Source organism: Rhinolophus ferrumequinum, chromosome 22, assembly GCF_004115265.2.
Source record: "Rhinolophus ferrumequinum isolate MPI-CBG mRhiFer1 chromosome 22, mRhiFer1_v1.p, whole genome shotgun sequence".
Classification (NCBI taxonomy): Eukaryota; Metazoa; Chordata; class Mammalia; order Chiroptera; family Rhinolophidae; genus Rhinolophus; species Rhinolophus ferrumequinum.
The window spans coordinates 3,891,155-3,908,552 of NC_046305.1; the positions used below are offsets into that span (position 1 = coordinate 3,891,155).

The 17,398-nt window shown below is 53.7% G+C and overlaps 1 protein-coding gene across 6 annotated transcripts in view; it reads left to right on the top strand.

Moving 5' to 3' along the window:
* PBX1 (PBX homeobox 1) overlaps nt 1-17,398 on the top strand; it is a 246,690-nt gene that overhangs the window by 116,725 nt on the left and 112,567 nt on the right. Inside the window, exon 1 of one of the 6 annotated variants that reach the window (XM_033092293.1) lies at nt 6,391-6,497. The exons of the other annotated variants lie outside the window; for them this stretch is intronic. Within the exon in view, the coding sequence (XP_032948184.1) occupies nt 6,407-6,497 (91 nt within the window). The 5' untranslated portion in view covers nt 6,391-6,406. Of the gene's footprint in view, nt 1-6,390; nt 6,498-17,398 lie in introns of those variants that run through there. 6 annotated transcript variants of the gene reach the window in all.

Consider the following 17,398-nt stretch of genomic DNA (forward strand, 5'->3'; position numbering starts at 1 on the left):
CCTGGGGTCTTGCCCTGGGGCGCTTCCCTCTGAGGTCCCTCAGCCCAGCCTCCTCTTCACGTCCCAGCTGCTGCCTCCGAAGTCGTGCCCCTGATTGCCCGTCCTTACTGTGACGATGAGAAGGCTCTCATTCTGGGGATATTTGGTTGTCATTTTGCTTCCAAGGATCCTCAGTAGCCGCACAGGAGCCAAAGGACCGAGGTTGGCTGGCATGGTCAACCGAGGTCTGGACTCCGTGCCAGGTCTCAGGGTGGCATGTGGTGCCCGCTGGCAAGGGGAGGGGCCAGTCATTCCGCCTTGCGTCCCTGTCCCTTCCTCACTCTCCTCCTGCTCCTTCTTTCTGTTCTCTGGGCATATAGCTCTGATCTCCAGCCACCCTTCAAACCAGCTTCTTCTGAGTGTGCCCGGCACCCACCGCTTGCACTGCGTCTGGCCGCCTGCGATTCCTGGAGTCCTGCTGCTGCAGGTAGCAGTTGGCACGTACCTGTTGGTGTTTCCCTGGTCGTTTCACACAAGAGCATCTTGTCTCTCCAAGGATGTTAACGTTTTCTTCAGAAAATGGTGTGCTCTGTGTATGTTTTTCTTGTCATTGGCATCGTGCTGTCCTCTTCTCCAATTAATTGTCATCAGTTTCATTCTAATGCTTTTAGAGCGTGGACCGTAGCTTTCTTTTGCTCATTCCCGGTCTTCCTCACCATTTTAGCGGTCCTTATGGAAAGAAGCTTTGTCTTAGGTGTCTTTGTCATCTGTCCCAAGGCATCTACTATTACTATCTAGTCTCTCTTATTTCTTCAGTGGTTTTTAACAGACAAGTTCTCTTCCTGCCCTGGTCCACTTTACATGCTCAGACATCCTTCCATTTTGCCTCGAACAGAATAGGAACAGATGCCACATGTAAATGAAAAACAGTACCAGCGTGCGGCAGGCTCTGTCTCTCACCAGACAATATTGTTGGTACCTTCGAGTAGGAGTAGCTCTGAGGATGAAGTGTGATCTACGTCTCGAGGGCTTCGGATGGTGCCTGACCCCCCGGGCTGCAGCCTTGTGGGCTAGGGTAGCAGTGATCACTGAGGAGGAGGAGTAGCCATAACACCTGATGCCCACTGATCTGCCTTTTGCTCCATTTACATCCTGGGAGAGTCCCACGCAGTGTCACGTAATGGACGGACTCCATGAGCTGAGGAACAGGGACACCAGGCCTTCTGACGGGAGCCTCCCCGGGCTCGTGGATCCTTGTGCCTCTTACTTGTCCTCAAGGCTGGGACCCCACCATGGTGTCATCCTGAGCGCCTCTGCAGACCCAGGAAACTGTCTTCAGATATGGTCCTACACAAGCCGACTCCTTTGGGTTGTGAGGGCAGCTCTGTTTTAGGACTGTTTTAGGACACAATGAAGCACACGTCCCTGGGTAGGTTTGAAATTTATAAGAAAGACAGTAATAAAGGAAGAGGAGAGATGCCACCGCTGTCCTTTTCAGGAGACTCTGTTTTTCTGGAATTGTTTAAATTCCACCGGGAGGCACAGAACAGTCGGGTGTATAGACCGTAGAGTTCAGGGGCCAGGGGCACAATGAGGCGGAGCTTCCAGGAAAACTCTTTGCCCTTGTCGATCGGTTATTTCTCTAAGTCCCTCTGTTTCTGTGTCAAAACACAGTGCCTGTCTTTGAACTTGACCAGCTATCATCCCAGAAATGTGTGTGCTGAGGCCCTTCCTTTTTGATAAAGGGAGTGTGTTTGGGCTTCTGGAGGGGACATGCTGGTGTCCTTCCGTCGGCAAGCTCCACGTTCTCAAGAATAGCCTGTGAATCTACATTTCACAAACACCAGAAGTCGATGCATGTGGTTCATCCATTACTGTCTGGGGATACCTCTGCCTGCACCCCTGTTCCAGGCCGCTGGTGCAGTGGTCTCCTTCCCGGTCCGAAGCTGATGACCGCTCCCCGTGAGAGCTTTGAAACCGCTGCCTCCACGCTCTCTCCGGCAGCACCTGTGAAACGTGGGGCTGCTAAGGGAAGGGCAGCATGGGTCCTGCACGAGGTGCCCTGCATGTTTGGGGAGCATTTCGTGTGTTTCCACCGAGCTGTGCACACTCGTGATGTGTGCACTTTTCTGTATCTTTGTTATATGCCAGATTTTTAACAAGCAGCATCTATTGCCCTTTCATTAATGTCACTGTGACATATGACCCAAACCCAAGAACTTGTGAGCTACCCTGAGAGCCAGCTGTGAGGAGGGTAAAGAACGTTTTTATAGATCCGTCGTTTTCCAGGGGGCTTCTACCTCTGAAGGGATATGGAGACACATGTGAGGACACCCCTGTGATCTGTGACGGTTCTGGGGGGTGCGATGGGGGGCAGGGCTCCTGGCTCCTCCTGGCTCAGTGCAGCCACTGCCACGCTGAGGCTTTCTGGTGTCCTCCTCCCATGGGTTAGAACGTTTGCTGTGTGAGCTGGGCGAGGAGAGGACATCGTACTGGGGCCTGACCGGTGCTGGAGATGGAATACTGAGCGGAGACAGGGCGCCCTGAGGCCCCCTCACGGGCGTGGGGCTCCAGCTCTTCCCCAGGTCACTGAGGCGCCTGCACCTGCCCGGTGCCTGTGCTTTGCCTCAGGCGGTGGGGCCGCTGCCCGGTGCACGTCACCTGGCGGGGCCTCCATGCCAGCACCTCCATCTTCGGGTGGACTGTTCCTTCAGAGCTGGCTGACGTGTGTTTAGTGTGAGCGTGCACTCGTACAGACACACACGTGTGCATACGTGCGTGTGCCTGAGGCTGAGACTGGCTGCGGAGTGCAGAGGTGACTGACTGGTGCCCAGTCCACGGATGTCTTTTGACTGTCAAAAAGCTGGTGCTTGCAGATATCTATTCTCATTCCTGTCTGGCCTTTTCCATTATGTTTTTTCTAAAGGCTGGCAGGCAGGGGGGGCTTCAGGGTGGTGGTGTGGACTTGTGAGAAAGGAGAATGCTTTAGTGCAGCTGGCTTGTGTGTAATGCATTGGTGGGTACGCGTTTTTTTATCTGTTGTTGAACTGTGGTGGTGGGACAGGGGCAGGGAGAGAGGATCTCTCTCTCTGTCTCTCTGTCTCTGTCTCTCTGTCTCTCTGTCTCTCTGTCTCTCTGTCTCTCTCTCTCTCTCTCTGTCTCTCGCTCTGCTGATTATCATGAGCCTAAACTCTTTTCAGCAGACATGACCTGTTACCAAGAGCCCAAGCCTACGTGTGACAGCTGGGGTGTCTGGCCCTGCTGGTCAGGCCAAGGCTCCTCCTCACTGGCTGTGCACCAGGGACTGGGAAACGGGCCACTTCTGCCCGCTGGACTCTGCTTCCTCTCTGAACCTAGAGGCGCAGACACTCTCACACTGAGAATGGGCCGGGAAGGAAAGGGCTGGTCCCCCTCCCCCTGCCTGTCCCTGAGCCTCTTCCCCACACAGACCCAACAGCACCCATGAGGACCCAGCACCCTGTTACAAAGGGCTCTGGCATTCAGAACAACTTCCCTACAAATCTCCTTTTATTGGCATTTCCTCCAATGGAACCGTCCCTGAATTGCATTTGAATCAGTTGAGAGAGGAGCAGAAGGAGGAGGGACCTTCACCTCCCCCACCCCCACCCCCGCTGTGGAAAAGCAGCTCACAACCAGCTTTATTTGGTAAAATGCTGCAATAGATGGTTGTCAGAAATAATTTATTCCTGTTAGCTGTAATCTGAAGGAAAACAGATACAAGTCCTATAGGTAAAAAAAAAGGAAAGTAGTCTTGCTTTCGCTGACAGTACAAAGGTGTCATATACAAGAAGGATTGACACAGACCAAGGGGTCTTGTGGGGATATGATAATAACTATAAAGAAGACAGATTATTCCCCAGTTGCCAACATTCAAACCTTTTTACAGTCAGTTCAAACATATAAAACTTTATTGCTCTAGCAGAAAGGGGAACAATTTCTGGTTACACAGCTTTCCCAGGGCTGGGTTTATACTGTCTGTGTTATTGCTCTATAGTGGCATTTTAAAGTTTATTGAACAAGACTTTTACAATTGAAGGAAGTATATAAAACTGTAAATTTATTAGATTTTTCAGGATAAGTGCCCTTTCTAGTTGTGCTCAAGAATTCGGAGCTACGAGAAACCGCTAGTTACAAGACTTATTAATATTAAAGACTCAGACTACACACATTTTATACCTTAACTCATCTCAAAAATAATATTATTATATTACTGAACGTCAGAGCTCTGATGCTGTAGAATTGGATGGATACACACGTATAGGACTCTAAATACCAGGCGTGTGCATTTTCCCACGGGCTAAAAAGTTAGCCTTTGCCGTGTCTTACCTGATTTGATTTGAACACAGTCGGTCAGGGTACACCTCTGTTCCTTGAAGGGTGTCTCAGGGTAAATGGGGTTTTCTCGGGTCCTCGCTGACCTGCCAGCCTTTCTCAGTGTGTGGCTCTAATGCCCAGATAGCTGGGACGTTTTACGGGCGTAGTTTAGGGGAAGTGAGGTATGGGAGCACGCACAGAAAGCAGCTATACGTTTGGTAATCAACATACCCCTAAGAGAAGGTCTCTTTTGTGTTTTCCAACTTCTCATTTTTCATTTCTTCCAAGCCTCGTAGAGACAGGACGTGGGGAGTCTCGTCATGTGTGTGGCAGTCTGTATGGGTCCTCAACCTCTGCCTGGCTGACTCTGGGGCCAGAGGAGTCCTGCTGGGGGGCCGCCCTGTGCCCTGTGGGACGTTCAGCTGCACCGTTTTCTGGCGCCAAGGCCACCACGTCCATTCCCTCCCTGTGACATCCAGCCGTCACCAGGTGTCTCCCGGGGGCCACTCGCGCCCTGTCGAGACGCGCTCACTTAGACAGTATTAGAATATGTCCTTGAACATGCTAAATGTCAGCATAAGGAAGCAACACGGGGTGTGTCTGGGAATCAAACACCTACCGTCACCAAACGTGATGAATCACAGGTTCTTCACTAGCAGAAATGTCTGACTGTGCACTTTTCTTACATCATGTGTTCCCCAGAAATGTCACGTAACTCGGTCTTTGAAACTTTGCCTGTAAACCACGTGACCCTGTCACAGGAAAGGTCGGGTGTGCTTCCCTGAGTCTGGGGGCCTGGGTTTGTGGGGGCGCCCGCAGGGAAGCGGATCGCGTATTCTTTTTGTGTTGTCTTACGGTTAACCACTTGTGTGTTTGCCTCTTTGATGTCTCATACACACATGCGGGAACATAAGCACGTACACACATGTTTATATTACGTGACCACGCGCCTAACTTCTCTGTTTGAGAAGTACAGGGACAATTTGGATGACAATGTTCTCACTTGACATGTTTGATTTTTGAGGCACCATCAGCTTGCCTGTAATTTTCAATTTGTGTTCTAGAACGTGTTTAACCTCTTCGGAAGGTTTCCTGAGTGGCTGCGTTAAAAACATCCACAGGGGTTGTTGAGCACACCTGCTCACCCTGCTGCCACCTAATGTTGTGAAGTATCTATCTGTGCGTGGCACTTTGATCTGCGATCTTGTGTTAATTTGCCTAATGGCCGCAGCATTTACAGAAATAATTAAGATAATATGCGTTCAAAAGAGATTAAATGATAATAGGCCTTTGGATTTTGACTGCCTGAGTTTTGGGATTCTGTGTTGGCCTTTTTGTTGTTCTTTAAAATTCTAGACGCTTGTGACTTACTAAGAGGTGTGTTGATAGTGTCTTGAGTCTGCTCTTTTGTGGCGCCTCTGTTCATTTCTGTCCCTGTGGCCTGGGTGGCTGGGCGATGGCAGCCATGTGACAATGCCTTTTCTCCTCCTCTTGCCGTGTCTGTGGGTCATTGGGCCCTACCCGTAGGTCCATCGGAGATTTTCTTTTCTGAAGACATGTGACATCCTTAAGAAGTATAGTGTAACTCACTTTTGTCACTAAATATCTTTCTAATAAGCTCGGTATAAATCGTAGGATTGGAAAGCAAATGGTATTAAAATTCTGCTCGTGAGTCCGGCTAAGACACCCATGGTGATCTTTCAGTAAACCGAGCGGTCTGCCCACAATCACCCTTCAGTTATAGCTGGTTTTCTTAAATTATCACGCACTTGGCTTGAGTGTTTAAACGACTGGTATCCACACCAGTGTGCCATTCCTTGTACTGATGGCTGCGCGGTCCCCACGTGTGAGGTGCCGAGTTGAACGTGGCCGTTGTAGAGTGTGCGTGGCCGCTGGGCCCTGCAAAGGACAGCCTCCGCATCTCTGATTTGCATCATCACAAGAACCTGGGAGACGCAGACACTGAATCAGGCACACACAGCATCCTGGGAAGCGCTCGTGGGGAAGGAGGAGTCTTCAGCGAGGCCCGTTAACCGCGTGCGGTCAGGTCCTGCTTGCAGCTCCCATGGTCGGGGCGGCAGGCACGCCGTGCATGAAACACCCGCAGCTTAACCCCGTCCCGGCGAAATCCCAGGAAGGCTTCATTCCTCTGCCGGTGCCACAGAACTGGACGCTCCTGGCAGGTCAGCAGCAGCCAGCGGAGAGGGACGGCCGACTCGCTGGGGGCCGAGCTGGACCTAGAAGCGGGAACTCCACGAGACCGCAAATGTCAGGGAAGTCAGTGAGCCCTGAATCTTTGATGAGACCTTGGGTATTCTGATCACAGCTCTGCTGACACGCGGTTGGAATACAGATTATGGGAGGGAGCGTCCGTGACATGGAGCCCAGGCTTAAATCTTCCCAAGGTTTTCACGTGCCTCACCGTATGAATATTTTGTTATTGTATTTGGCAGAGTTCCCGCAGAAGGCCAGGAAAGAGCGCTGACTGAGCCAGGGGTGGGGCGGGTCTGGGATGGGAGATGATTGCAGCCTCGGCCGAGACTAACACCTTTGTGGGGGGGGCAGGGGGAGGGCTGGAGGGACGCGGATCCCCTGTAATCCTGTCTCGTGAGGCCGGATGCCGAACCACTCGAGCTGTTTATGAATTCACTGTAGCTTCACTGTGAGAGGAAGGAAAGAAAAGAGGGCCGCCCCCCCCACCCCAAGCTGACATGAATTTTATGCTTAGAGCCTGTCTTGGGAATGCAAATAGCTTTCAGAGGCTCCAAACGAAGGTGCCTCTTTTGGAAAAGGGAAGAAAACCCCCATAACTTTGGAGACTGGAAGGGCAGTGGGAGGAAGTGGAAATGAGAAAAGCCCCTGCTCCCAGGGCAGCTGGTGTCCGGGCGAAACGGCACTGTGGGCAGGAGGCAGGTGGTCTGGGCATCAGCCCTGAAGGTGCTTGAATGTCCAGCGGGCAGGTGATTGGGGGCCCGGGGCCACACAGACGCTCGGCCCTGCGCAGTCTCGATGCGGCTTTCATTCTAGGCAAGAGAACTGGCAGGTCCCCAGCGAGCGGGCACCGAGGGGCACATGTGAAGTGGGCAGTGCCAGGCACAGGATGGTCTCACCAGGGCACAGCTGGGCAGCACATGGGATGGCCTGAAGTTTGCTTTTCCACACGTGTCCACAGGTAGGTCACACTGTCTCATAGCCCACCTGCAAGCCAGTTAGTGGAAGCAGAGTGACCACAAAGGACCGGTCACCAGAAGCAGAGAGGTTGAGTGGCCCAGTGACAATTGGCGTCCTAGCATGGCGGGATCGGAACAGCCTTCCCTCCATGCGGCCTTTTCCCTGGTCAGAGGTGTGTCCGGGCAGATGTGGGCCAGTGAGGGCTCGTCACTCACGAGTGAGGCATGTTTATCAGGCGACCGCTGTGTACCTGGTGCTGGGCCAACTCAGCCCCATTTTAGAGATGGAGAAATTGAGGCCGAGGCAGAGTTGGAAAGTGGGGTAGAGACAGCTTTGGACTTGAGGCTGTCTCCAAAGTACTTGGCCTTGAACAGTCAACGGGGCAGGTGTGGGCTGAGTCTTTTCCATCCTCTCAGCCGCCATTTCCTGACTCTGTGTATCAGGTTCCATGCTGGGGGCTGGGGACGCAGCCTGGAGCAGGACGGTGGCCTGGGCCTTCAGTGCTCGGTCATGGGGACACCTGAGCTAATCTGCGATGGCAGTGGCGTCACAGGTACTCTGAGAAGGCTGGGCACGGTGCCCACGGCCTGCCAGCCCACCCAACAGTCATGCTCACTGCTGTCACCACCTACCATCCCGAGGGCTCCACCTGCCTCCATGGACGCAGAGAGAGAAGAGGGGTCCTGGACAAAATGGGATGCAGACCCCCAGAGAAGCAGGCCCAGCTGCTTATTACAGGAAATCCTTGAGTCTCGTCAGCCTGAAACTGTGGCAGAACGAAGCTGGGTCCGTTGGAACACAGAAGCAGAAAACAAAAATAGAAAAAGGGGGAAGGGAAACAAACTTTGAGCTGAATAAGCTACCGCTGAGCTGACTCACATCCCAGGGTATTTTCAGTTCCTGACGGCCATTAGGGAGAGACTCCTGTAACCCCGAAAGTGTCCGGGGGGCTGAGCTCAAGACCCCCGAGACATGGCACGCGGACCACCCTTGTAGGTCCTGCAGATCTGCCGCCCGCGTCCCGATGATGCCACAGGGCAGACTAAGCCAGCTTTTGTTGGGCAAGCAGAAGAGCCAAGGCAGGTGTTGAAAAGCCGTGGAAAAAAAGAATGAAAACAAAAATGTGCCTCGGGCTCGGTTCAGCGGGCAGCAGGACCCCCTCCTCTTTCCTTTCTGCATTTGATATTATCACAGGAGCATATCACGGACTCGGGCGTCAGTGGACAGGGACGTTCCAGGAGTCGCCCTGGGCTGGAGGGCTGCGTGTGCGGGTCCTGCGGGGGGGGGGCATCCCACGAGCCCCTGTACTTCTGTGGGAGGACGGCGTGGACGGGGGACCAGTCACAGACGTGCAGAGGCCCTGGGACAGGCTGCTCCCCGGATGTGAGCTGCTGAGGATGCAGGAGACGCAGGAACTGCATGGGTGGCCAGGGAGGTCCCTCAGGTGACTCACGGACTGGTTCTGAGGGGCAAATCGGCACGTGTGTCTAGAACACCTAGACCAGTGCCCGCCTGGCCCAGACGCCAGGCTCAGTCAGTATGAGCTGCTGTGACTGCATTTTCCTGGCAAGCCAGTGGCCTTTCTCTGCAGGCCTGGGAACCGGTGTCGAGAAAGGGGGCAGTTGTGGGGCAGAGGGGTTTCCTTTGGATCCATTTACCTGTTTTCTGTCCTTCGACTCCGTCCTTTCATCCTCATTAGGAAGCCACCGGAAGTGGCATTTAAACGGGGGCTTCCCCAGTGCTGTTGGACGTATGACATCTGTGCACGGGCGGTGGAAGGTGCTGGCTTCCTGTGGTACAAGGGAAAAGACGATTGAGGGTTCAAGGACAAAAGGGGGCGGAGACAGAAGAGGGGCAGAAAAGGAAGGCCAGATTGAGGATATTTAACTAATTGAAATTTGGAGAAGCCTGGACGCCAAGTGGAAGGCTGGGTTGGCGTGGGGGCACCAGAGCTTATCTTCCTCGAAATCCCAGCTGCATGTATTGGCCCCATCTGGCCAGCCAGGTGTGCGCCCCGTGTAACCTCAGTAGCAGGGACAGCAAGCACCAGGGGACGCGTGCCAGCCGTGTCTGCCACTGTATGCGAGGAGGACGCAGTCAGTACCTTGAGCCCTTCCTGCCTTTTCCTCAGCTCCTTTCTTTCCACTCTGTGGTGACGCGTGAGGGGGACAGTTGCATCCCTGCCTGAAGGAACAGGGTGGCTATTGGCCATGTGCCCACAGCGGTGACCCAGGGCTCAGCTGTCAGCATCCCAGATGCCCGCTGACCCGGCAGCAAAGAGATGAACCGTTCCACCCAAACCTTCATCATCAGTTTCACCTTTTTGTTATGCCTCCCGTCCCTGACCTGCCATCCTACGTACAGGTGACTTTCAGTGACAAGCCTGAGAAAGGAGTTGTCACCACAGGGCATGGGGAGAACCCAGGTTTGGGAACTTGCTTTCAGGACCCAGACCCCGCCGGCAGGGGCTTGTCCCCCACAAGCGCGCTCTGGGGGGGCGTGGACACCTGCGTGCAGACACTGAGGAAAATGATGTGAACGCTCCTTTGTAAATATTCAGTCCCTGTGTGTTGAGCGCCTGCTGTCTGCGGGGCCCTGGCCCATGGCGCTCACAGGTGGGGGGGGCACTGGAGAAGCCTGGCCGTGGGGGACAAGGTCGGCCGGGGGTGACAGGACAGCTCATGGAAATAGAACTGGGGGGCTGGAGAACAGGGAGCTGTCCTGGTTCCCTCTGCCCCCTGTGCTGCTTTTTGTTTTGTCATCAGAGAATCAGAATGGCCCCATCTGCCTGTTAGGGAAGGGTCACGCTTGGTGACTGGTGACATCTGGGCCAGGGTCCAGTTCATTATACCACCCAGAATATCAAAGCAGTTTAGGGGCTGGCGACTAGGGAAGGAGGAGGGAATAGAAACCCAGCCCTGCTGCCAGCGGGCAGCTCACTGTCTGCCGGCTGCGGGCCGCTGCTACCCACTCGTTACGATTAAAATGAAGTGTCCGTCAGCGGCTATCTTCTCTGTGTGGCCCATATGTTTCTGAGCTGATACTGTCCGGATTATTCTGTTCGGGAAAACGATAACGGCTGTTTATAACCTTGGCAAAGACTGAGGCCTAATCAGGCTGGAGCACATTTTCACCGACTGGCTGATAACAGGCTGTTAGCAGCCTTATCGCTGGGGAGAGATAGGCCAAAATAAGCAGATCTGTGAGCCCAGGAGCCCAATCGAGTGGAGCACACTCTGGCCGGCTTTATTTTTAGACCCCCTTTGGCCGGTTGCTATCACAAGGCACAGAGGAAGGAGGTGGCGTGGGTGGTAATGTGTGCCCCCCGGGGTCAGAGTGAGGCGGAGGCGATGTTTAACCCACATGGGAGGCAGAGGGTCGGCCGCTGCCAGTGGTCTGGGCCCCCCTCAAATGACGGAAAGCACGTGCGCGCGGGTCTTGGGAGACAAAGGACGGGAAGGGACTGCTTCCCGGCCTGGTGTGTGGCCGGTGCCTGTTGGACGCAGTGTCTCCCACGGCTGGCGTCTCCGTCCAGACCGGCAGGCCCAGCTGCCGGGCTATTTCCACATTCTCTCCCACGTTGGGGCCCAACTTTCCTCTCTGCCTTAACCCACTTCCCCCGGGCGTCTTCATGGCTTCCGTCCAGAATGGCCTCCCTGTCCCCTCTCGTCGTCCTCAGACATCCTTAGAGACCGGGCCCTGGGTCAGGCTGAGAGGAAGCGACATGTCAGGCCCCTGACAATGCAGAGGGGACGCTGAGAAGCTCGTGCACTGCGGCCCCAGCGGCCGTCACGGGCTGATGACAAACTCAGCCCCCAGGGAGGGGCGGCAGTGGTCAGAGGGGTCTGGATTTCTGCCTCGTGGGAGGGCCTGCGGGCCCTTTGGACTTGGCGCTGGACCCTCACAGATGAAAGCCACAGGTACCGCCAGCTTGTGCTTCTAGACCCGAGTCTCCAAAAGCACCGGTTACGTCTGGGCCTCGACATATGTGTGGTTCTGGAGCGGTTTCACATGTGGGGGCGAAAAGTATCCAGCTAAGGTGTCAGGCAAGTGAAGGGCAGGACAAGTAGGAGGGAAGTGCAATAGCGAAAGGGAGCAAATTCTGGGAAAGGAGGACGTGTGAGGGTGGGTACTGTTAGCATGAAACAAGGAGACTTGAATTTTCTCTGTTCATTCTGCGTAACCCTTCCTACCGTAAGTGCACTGGGCTTTTTACTCCCTGCTCTGCCTGCCTGCCTTGCTGTCTGTCTGTCTGCCTGTCTCTCTGCCTGTGTCCACCTCTCATCTCCCTGTCCTGGCCTCTCCCTGCTCTCCCTGCACCTGCCTGACCCCTGACTCACCTCTGTCAGCCCACGATGGAAAGGTGGTGGGACAGAGGGCAGGGCCCGTGCCTGGGGGAGGGAGACGCTCCCAGCCTGAAGTGGGTGCAGGAGGCAGCAGAAAGCATCGTGACATTGTCATGCTACTGTTTACAAGGCCCTTTTATTCACTAATCTTTGAGCAGCAGAACTGTTCATCCAGTGTTTAGTGGGACCCCCCTGTGCCTGGAGGGCCAAACAAACGAGAGTTACGGGCACATGATATGATAGCAGGAAGGGAAGAATTCAGTATCACCAAAAGGACCCAAAGCCCGTCCTTCTGTCATTTAGATCTTTCCATGTGGGATTTCACAGAGCAGGTGTTGCAAAATGGCCGGCGGGTCAGCCACGCAGGAGACGCCCCCAAGTTCCGAGACAACCTGCAGGGAGGGCCCTCAGTGTCAGGAAGCTCCTCGTCTGCTTTTCAAAAACCCAAACAGAGGTTTTTCTGTATTTGTTTCTATTCTTGGTGGAAGTCAGTCCCCTTAAACGGAATATAAATGCTTTGGGTTAACACTTTAGAGTCACTGGTGACGTCAACAAAGGAATCTTTTATGTTACTTATCTTCCCGAAATTCATAGTGATATAATACAGAAAGCCTCAGTCCCCTCACTGTCGGGTAAACCTTTAATTAAGAGTTCTGTACACGTAGCCCAAGTCCCCATCCGTCACCTCACACATAGACTGGGGCCATTATCTCTGGAGCAGCTCTTACAGGGAGCAACTCTGCGATACAGACAATTAGCAGGGCCCTGCCAGGAGAAGCAGGGAAGGGCGCCCGCTTCCTTTGCCGTCGTTGGGAAGATGGCAGAGATACCCGCGGGAAAGGCCACAGAGGAGGACATGTCCCCAGGCCTCAGTGCCTCCTGAGAAGGCACGCACTGGCCACGGGAATGGAATGGCTTCCATCTTCCTCCAGGGAAGGGCTCTATGAGGTAGCTAAAGAACAGTTCTCTCTTTGTCCAGAGATGGAGTTCTTCAGTTCTAACCTCCAAGCCTGCTCGCTCCCAAGTGTTTGAACCAGAGCGTCTTAGAGCTGGAGGGACCCACTCTTAACGGACTGCCTCCTCCCTGTGTAGACAAGGGGTTTGAAACTCAGAGGGGGACCGGCCCTGCCCAACAGCTCAGAACAAGGACGAGAACCAGGGTATCCTGCTTTCCAGCTCGGGGCTTTTCATCTCTATGATGACTTTATATTATGATTTAGTTATAGGAAGAAGCATTTAAAATAAATCCCTTAACTGTCCATGGCACTGTCTACTCATCTGTAAAATGAGCATTGTAATTTCCCAATTGATTTTTAAGTTCCCCGAGAGCTGGGACTGTGCCATTCATCTCAGTGTTTCCCAAGGCACCAACCTCATCCAGGGCTTTGCACACGGCACTGCTCAATAAATGTTGACTATTGAATAGTTGAACGAATGAATGAATATGACTTTTAATTGGACTTCTCAAGTGATGACTCTTTCATTAACGGATTTTCCCCAAGCTGTGTGCACATTCTCAGCCATTTATCTCCTAAATCTCTTTTGGGAGAAGTCATGCAAACTGATGATGGTGTCTCTGGTGGTTCTGATGGAAGACCTTTCAGGACGGCAGAGGCCTGAGGAGACCTGTGGAAGTTTTGTTGCTTGTCTTCATGGAGCCTGGGGAAGGCCCAGTGGTCCTGAGACTCAGCTGCCTTTGGGGGTCTCGAGAGCAGGGGTCTGTGCATTCTGAGCGGCCCAAGGACCTTCTCCAGGAGACTGCTGTGGGGGCTTCCCATTTGTCCTGACCATAGAAGGAGAGCTTCCAGGGACCCTGATGGGGACCGTACCTAACTTGTTCCGTATCCCAAGGCTCCTCTCGTCACCACGCTGTGTGATGGCCACGCACAAAGGCCGCTGCCCACTCAGGCTTCTGAAAGCTGCCCTTCCGAGAGGTCAGAATCCAGGGCCCAGAGCTGATGGGGGATGGGGGGCGAGGGGTTATAACAAAATTGCAGTGTTAGTGGATCCAACTTGCTTCTCAGAGGTATGTGACGGGCATATTTGCATCATTAAAAATAAAGACATTCTGCGTATGAATTGTGCTGGCATGATGTTGTCAGATCGTGTGGAAACAGTGTGTGTGTGTGTGACTCGGAGCTCACCAGCCCCGGATCTGTGTAAGGCAGTGTACTCGGCACAAAATGTGACGTCACTCGTCCCGGGGCCTCAGCTCTCCTACACATTCAGTCACGTAAGACTCGTGTGAGTCAAATACTAATAACAAGACCCTTACCTACTAGAACACAATGTGAAGCCTAGACATCGAAACATTGGGCAGTTCAGCTCAGGGCAGAACGTGCAGGGAAAGCGTGACCTGGGTGCCCGTCGAGGTGCCAGCAGTGAGAATCCTAACTGTAAATATTTGATAGCAGCAGATACAAAGCGGCTTTGAGCGGGGGGGGGCTTTCAGCCATGTTCTGGCTTTTACACAGCACCCGCTAGGTGCCTGGTGCTGAGTTACGTAATTCCTTTCTTACGAGACCTAAAATGCCTTCTTCGTGTGAGCTCACTTTTGGTGCCAGAGTTCACCGTGGAGCATAATTAAAATATCAAATCTTATTATACAGACAGTGTGCCGATTGGCAGGCAGAGAGCTCCGGATGGGGTGGGGGCTGACGGTGGAGATGGGCTGGGGCTCTGAGCTGAAAGTAGGTGGACTGGAGTCAGCAGAGGGGACGAGAGTGGACACTGCCTGTGACAAGAGCCGAACAGGCAAAGGCAGGCAGATGGGAAAGAGGGAGGCATTTTCATAGCAGCTCTCACTATGTCTGTTTTCCTGCAGGTAAAAGTAAAGGAGGTAATACTGGTCACTAGTGTGCCACCAGAGGGACGCTAGCTGAGGGTGACTCACGTGGGAGCCGCCAGGGCCAGATGCTCTGTTCAACCTGCATCGGAGGTGCTGGGTTCTTGCATTTCCTGCGAGTTCTGCTTAAGAACGTGGCATCGGCCGTGCGCCTTGTGCCCACCTGCTGTCGGGTGTGCTCGGAACCGGACGTGGGGAAGAGGCAGGTCCTCTGTGACCAGAGGGAGAGTACAGACTAGCAGATGCATCCCAGTTGGAAGGCCTCCTTGGTGTTCCAGTGGCCCCTCTCTTCCAAGACCCGGCTCTGTCTAGGACGGTCAGGCAGGTGTTCAAATAAATAACATGGCTGAAAATGCTTCCCCGGCAGCTGGGACGGTCTTTGAGTAGCTCTGGGATGGTGGGAACGCAACCCCACAGCTACTTGGGCAGGTGCATGTTGGCTCCAGAAAGTTAGAACAAACCCCCTGGGGACACATCCCTTGGATGGACCACAGCCCTGTTTCTGACAGAGAAACAAACAAAACGTTTCTTCCAGTGCCGCCCCCCCCAACCTGCCTGGAAACAGGTGTGCCTTGGTTGGACCATCAAACACGGAGTTCACAACCAAATCGCCCAGGGCCTGGGGGGTTCAGTGCACTCTTAATCAGTGGCCCAGAGGCCTCCACTAGGGGGTGTGGCTTCAGGGCAGGAAGTGGGGTCACCGTTATCTGCTCCCTCCCCAGTTCTGTCCATCACTAACCTGGGGTAACTTCTAGGAGAAGGACCATCTCTGTTAAGAATTGTAATGATAACGGTGAACGTATAGGCAGCCTTTTGTTAAGCACTTCCTACGTGCCAGACGTAGTTGTTTTATTTAAGCCTCGAAAGAATACCAAGGTGGGTAATACGGTCCCCCAACTGCATAGACTGAGGATCTCAGGTTCAGAACAGTGAGGCCTGTTGCCCGAGGGCACACCTGCCTCAGTCGTGGCGCTGGGCGGTAGCGCCAGGTCTGATCTCTGAGCTGCGGGCACAGCAATCAGATCGGTAGTTGGCTTTCCGTGTGAACCTACCGGAAACAGCATGTTTTGCACTGTTTTGATTCTGGGCTTAAACGGATAGATGACTCTGCAGTAATGTCCTGTGGTCTTGGCATTATAGCATGTTCAGGGTAACTGGAGAATCCAGATTGTGTTTTGTAAAAGGGTCTGTCACCCCAATCTCTATAAAGACAGCCGTGCCTGGGGTGGAACTCAGCGGCTGCCCATGGAAGCTCCTGGTTGGGTCACACTGGAGAGCTCTGAGGGCCTGTCCCGAGAGGTCCGGACGTGGTGACCGCCGTCCTGTAGGACATGCATTAGGACTCCCTCTGGCACATGGAGGCCTAAGAGGAGTGCACGACCAGCAGGAATATGAGCATGGGGGTGACAGACGTGACCCTACAGAGGCGCTGGTGGCAGCTGTCCACACAGCGAGGGTCCGTGTGGCTCTGACTTAGGCTCCTTGGCATTGCCCAGGCTTGGGGACAAGCTACGTGCACCTCTGCTTTTGACTGTCTGACTGTGTAGACTTTACATAAAGGTGCTGGAGACATGGACAGACTCTCATCTTCGTGGCCGGGGCCAGTTTTGAAAGAGAAGTCGGCTTCAAAATGTCAGGTTTTAAAATGTGAAAGGGAATCGCAGGATAGGCTTAGTTTGTGTCTTTGGAAACTGCGGCTGGAGGGTAGTCCTGTCTGTCTGCCTTTGTGGTGCGTCTCTCTTCCCCCGCTGAGTGACACTTAGATTTACTGAACGAGAGGAACTGGCCAAATGACAACTTTTGGCTGATAACGCAAGTGTTTCAGAATTCGGCTCAGCCTCACTCCCAGCCAGTGACCCCATCAGATCTGATAAACAGAACAAGTGAGGGGTCCCCGGGAGCTGCAGAGGAGACACGCAGGGGTGCTGGGCCGTGCGCGGGGACGAGTGGTCAGCGTGGTCCCGGAGCAGGGAGCTTTGTGATGAGCCCGTTTTCTGTTCAGCCTCATTCAGGTTTAGCTTTGACGTGGGTTGGGAGGGATTCTGCTCTCTTGTGTTTCGTGCTGTGAGAGGGAAGTTAAAAAGCAAATTGTCCAATGTCTCAGGTAAAAGGTAGAATATGAGCCCTGACTCCAAAGGTGATATGAATTCCAGGACCTCAGGAAGGGCCAACCCGTCTTGCGTGGCCTGAGTATCCGAACGCTGTAGGCTGTTCATTGGAGCTGTAAGTATAGTATTTGCAGGCAGCCAGGGAGTATGGTGTGTTAGAATTACCTGGAGACCTTATTTAAGTTGCATGATCCTGGACCATAATCTCGGTGTGGGGGAAACCCCGGCATGTGTGGAAAGGCCCCTGGTGGTTCCGTGCGTTCCCCACTGCGAGGAGACCCAGTGTTCTAGGTAATTCTGTACCAACCTGCTTTTGTCCTGCAGCCGCCACGCCAGTGATGGCCCCTGTCCCTTTCATCCACGTTGGAAGGGTTTTGGCTCCTGGAGCATATGGAGTGCGCGTGTGTGCAAACGCGTGTGCGTGAATGTGTGTGTGCACACTCGTTTGTTTTCTTAAGCGCACTGTCTGCCGCTGGCCTGTGACCTGTGACCAGAGCGATGTGGGCATGGAAGCCGGGCGGGCTGGCTGTCCCCATGTCACCCTGTCTGCAACCAGAGTTTCCGTCCCCAAGGTAGAACCCTGAAATCCCACGCGGACCTGTTCGGGAAGTGTT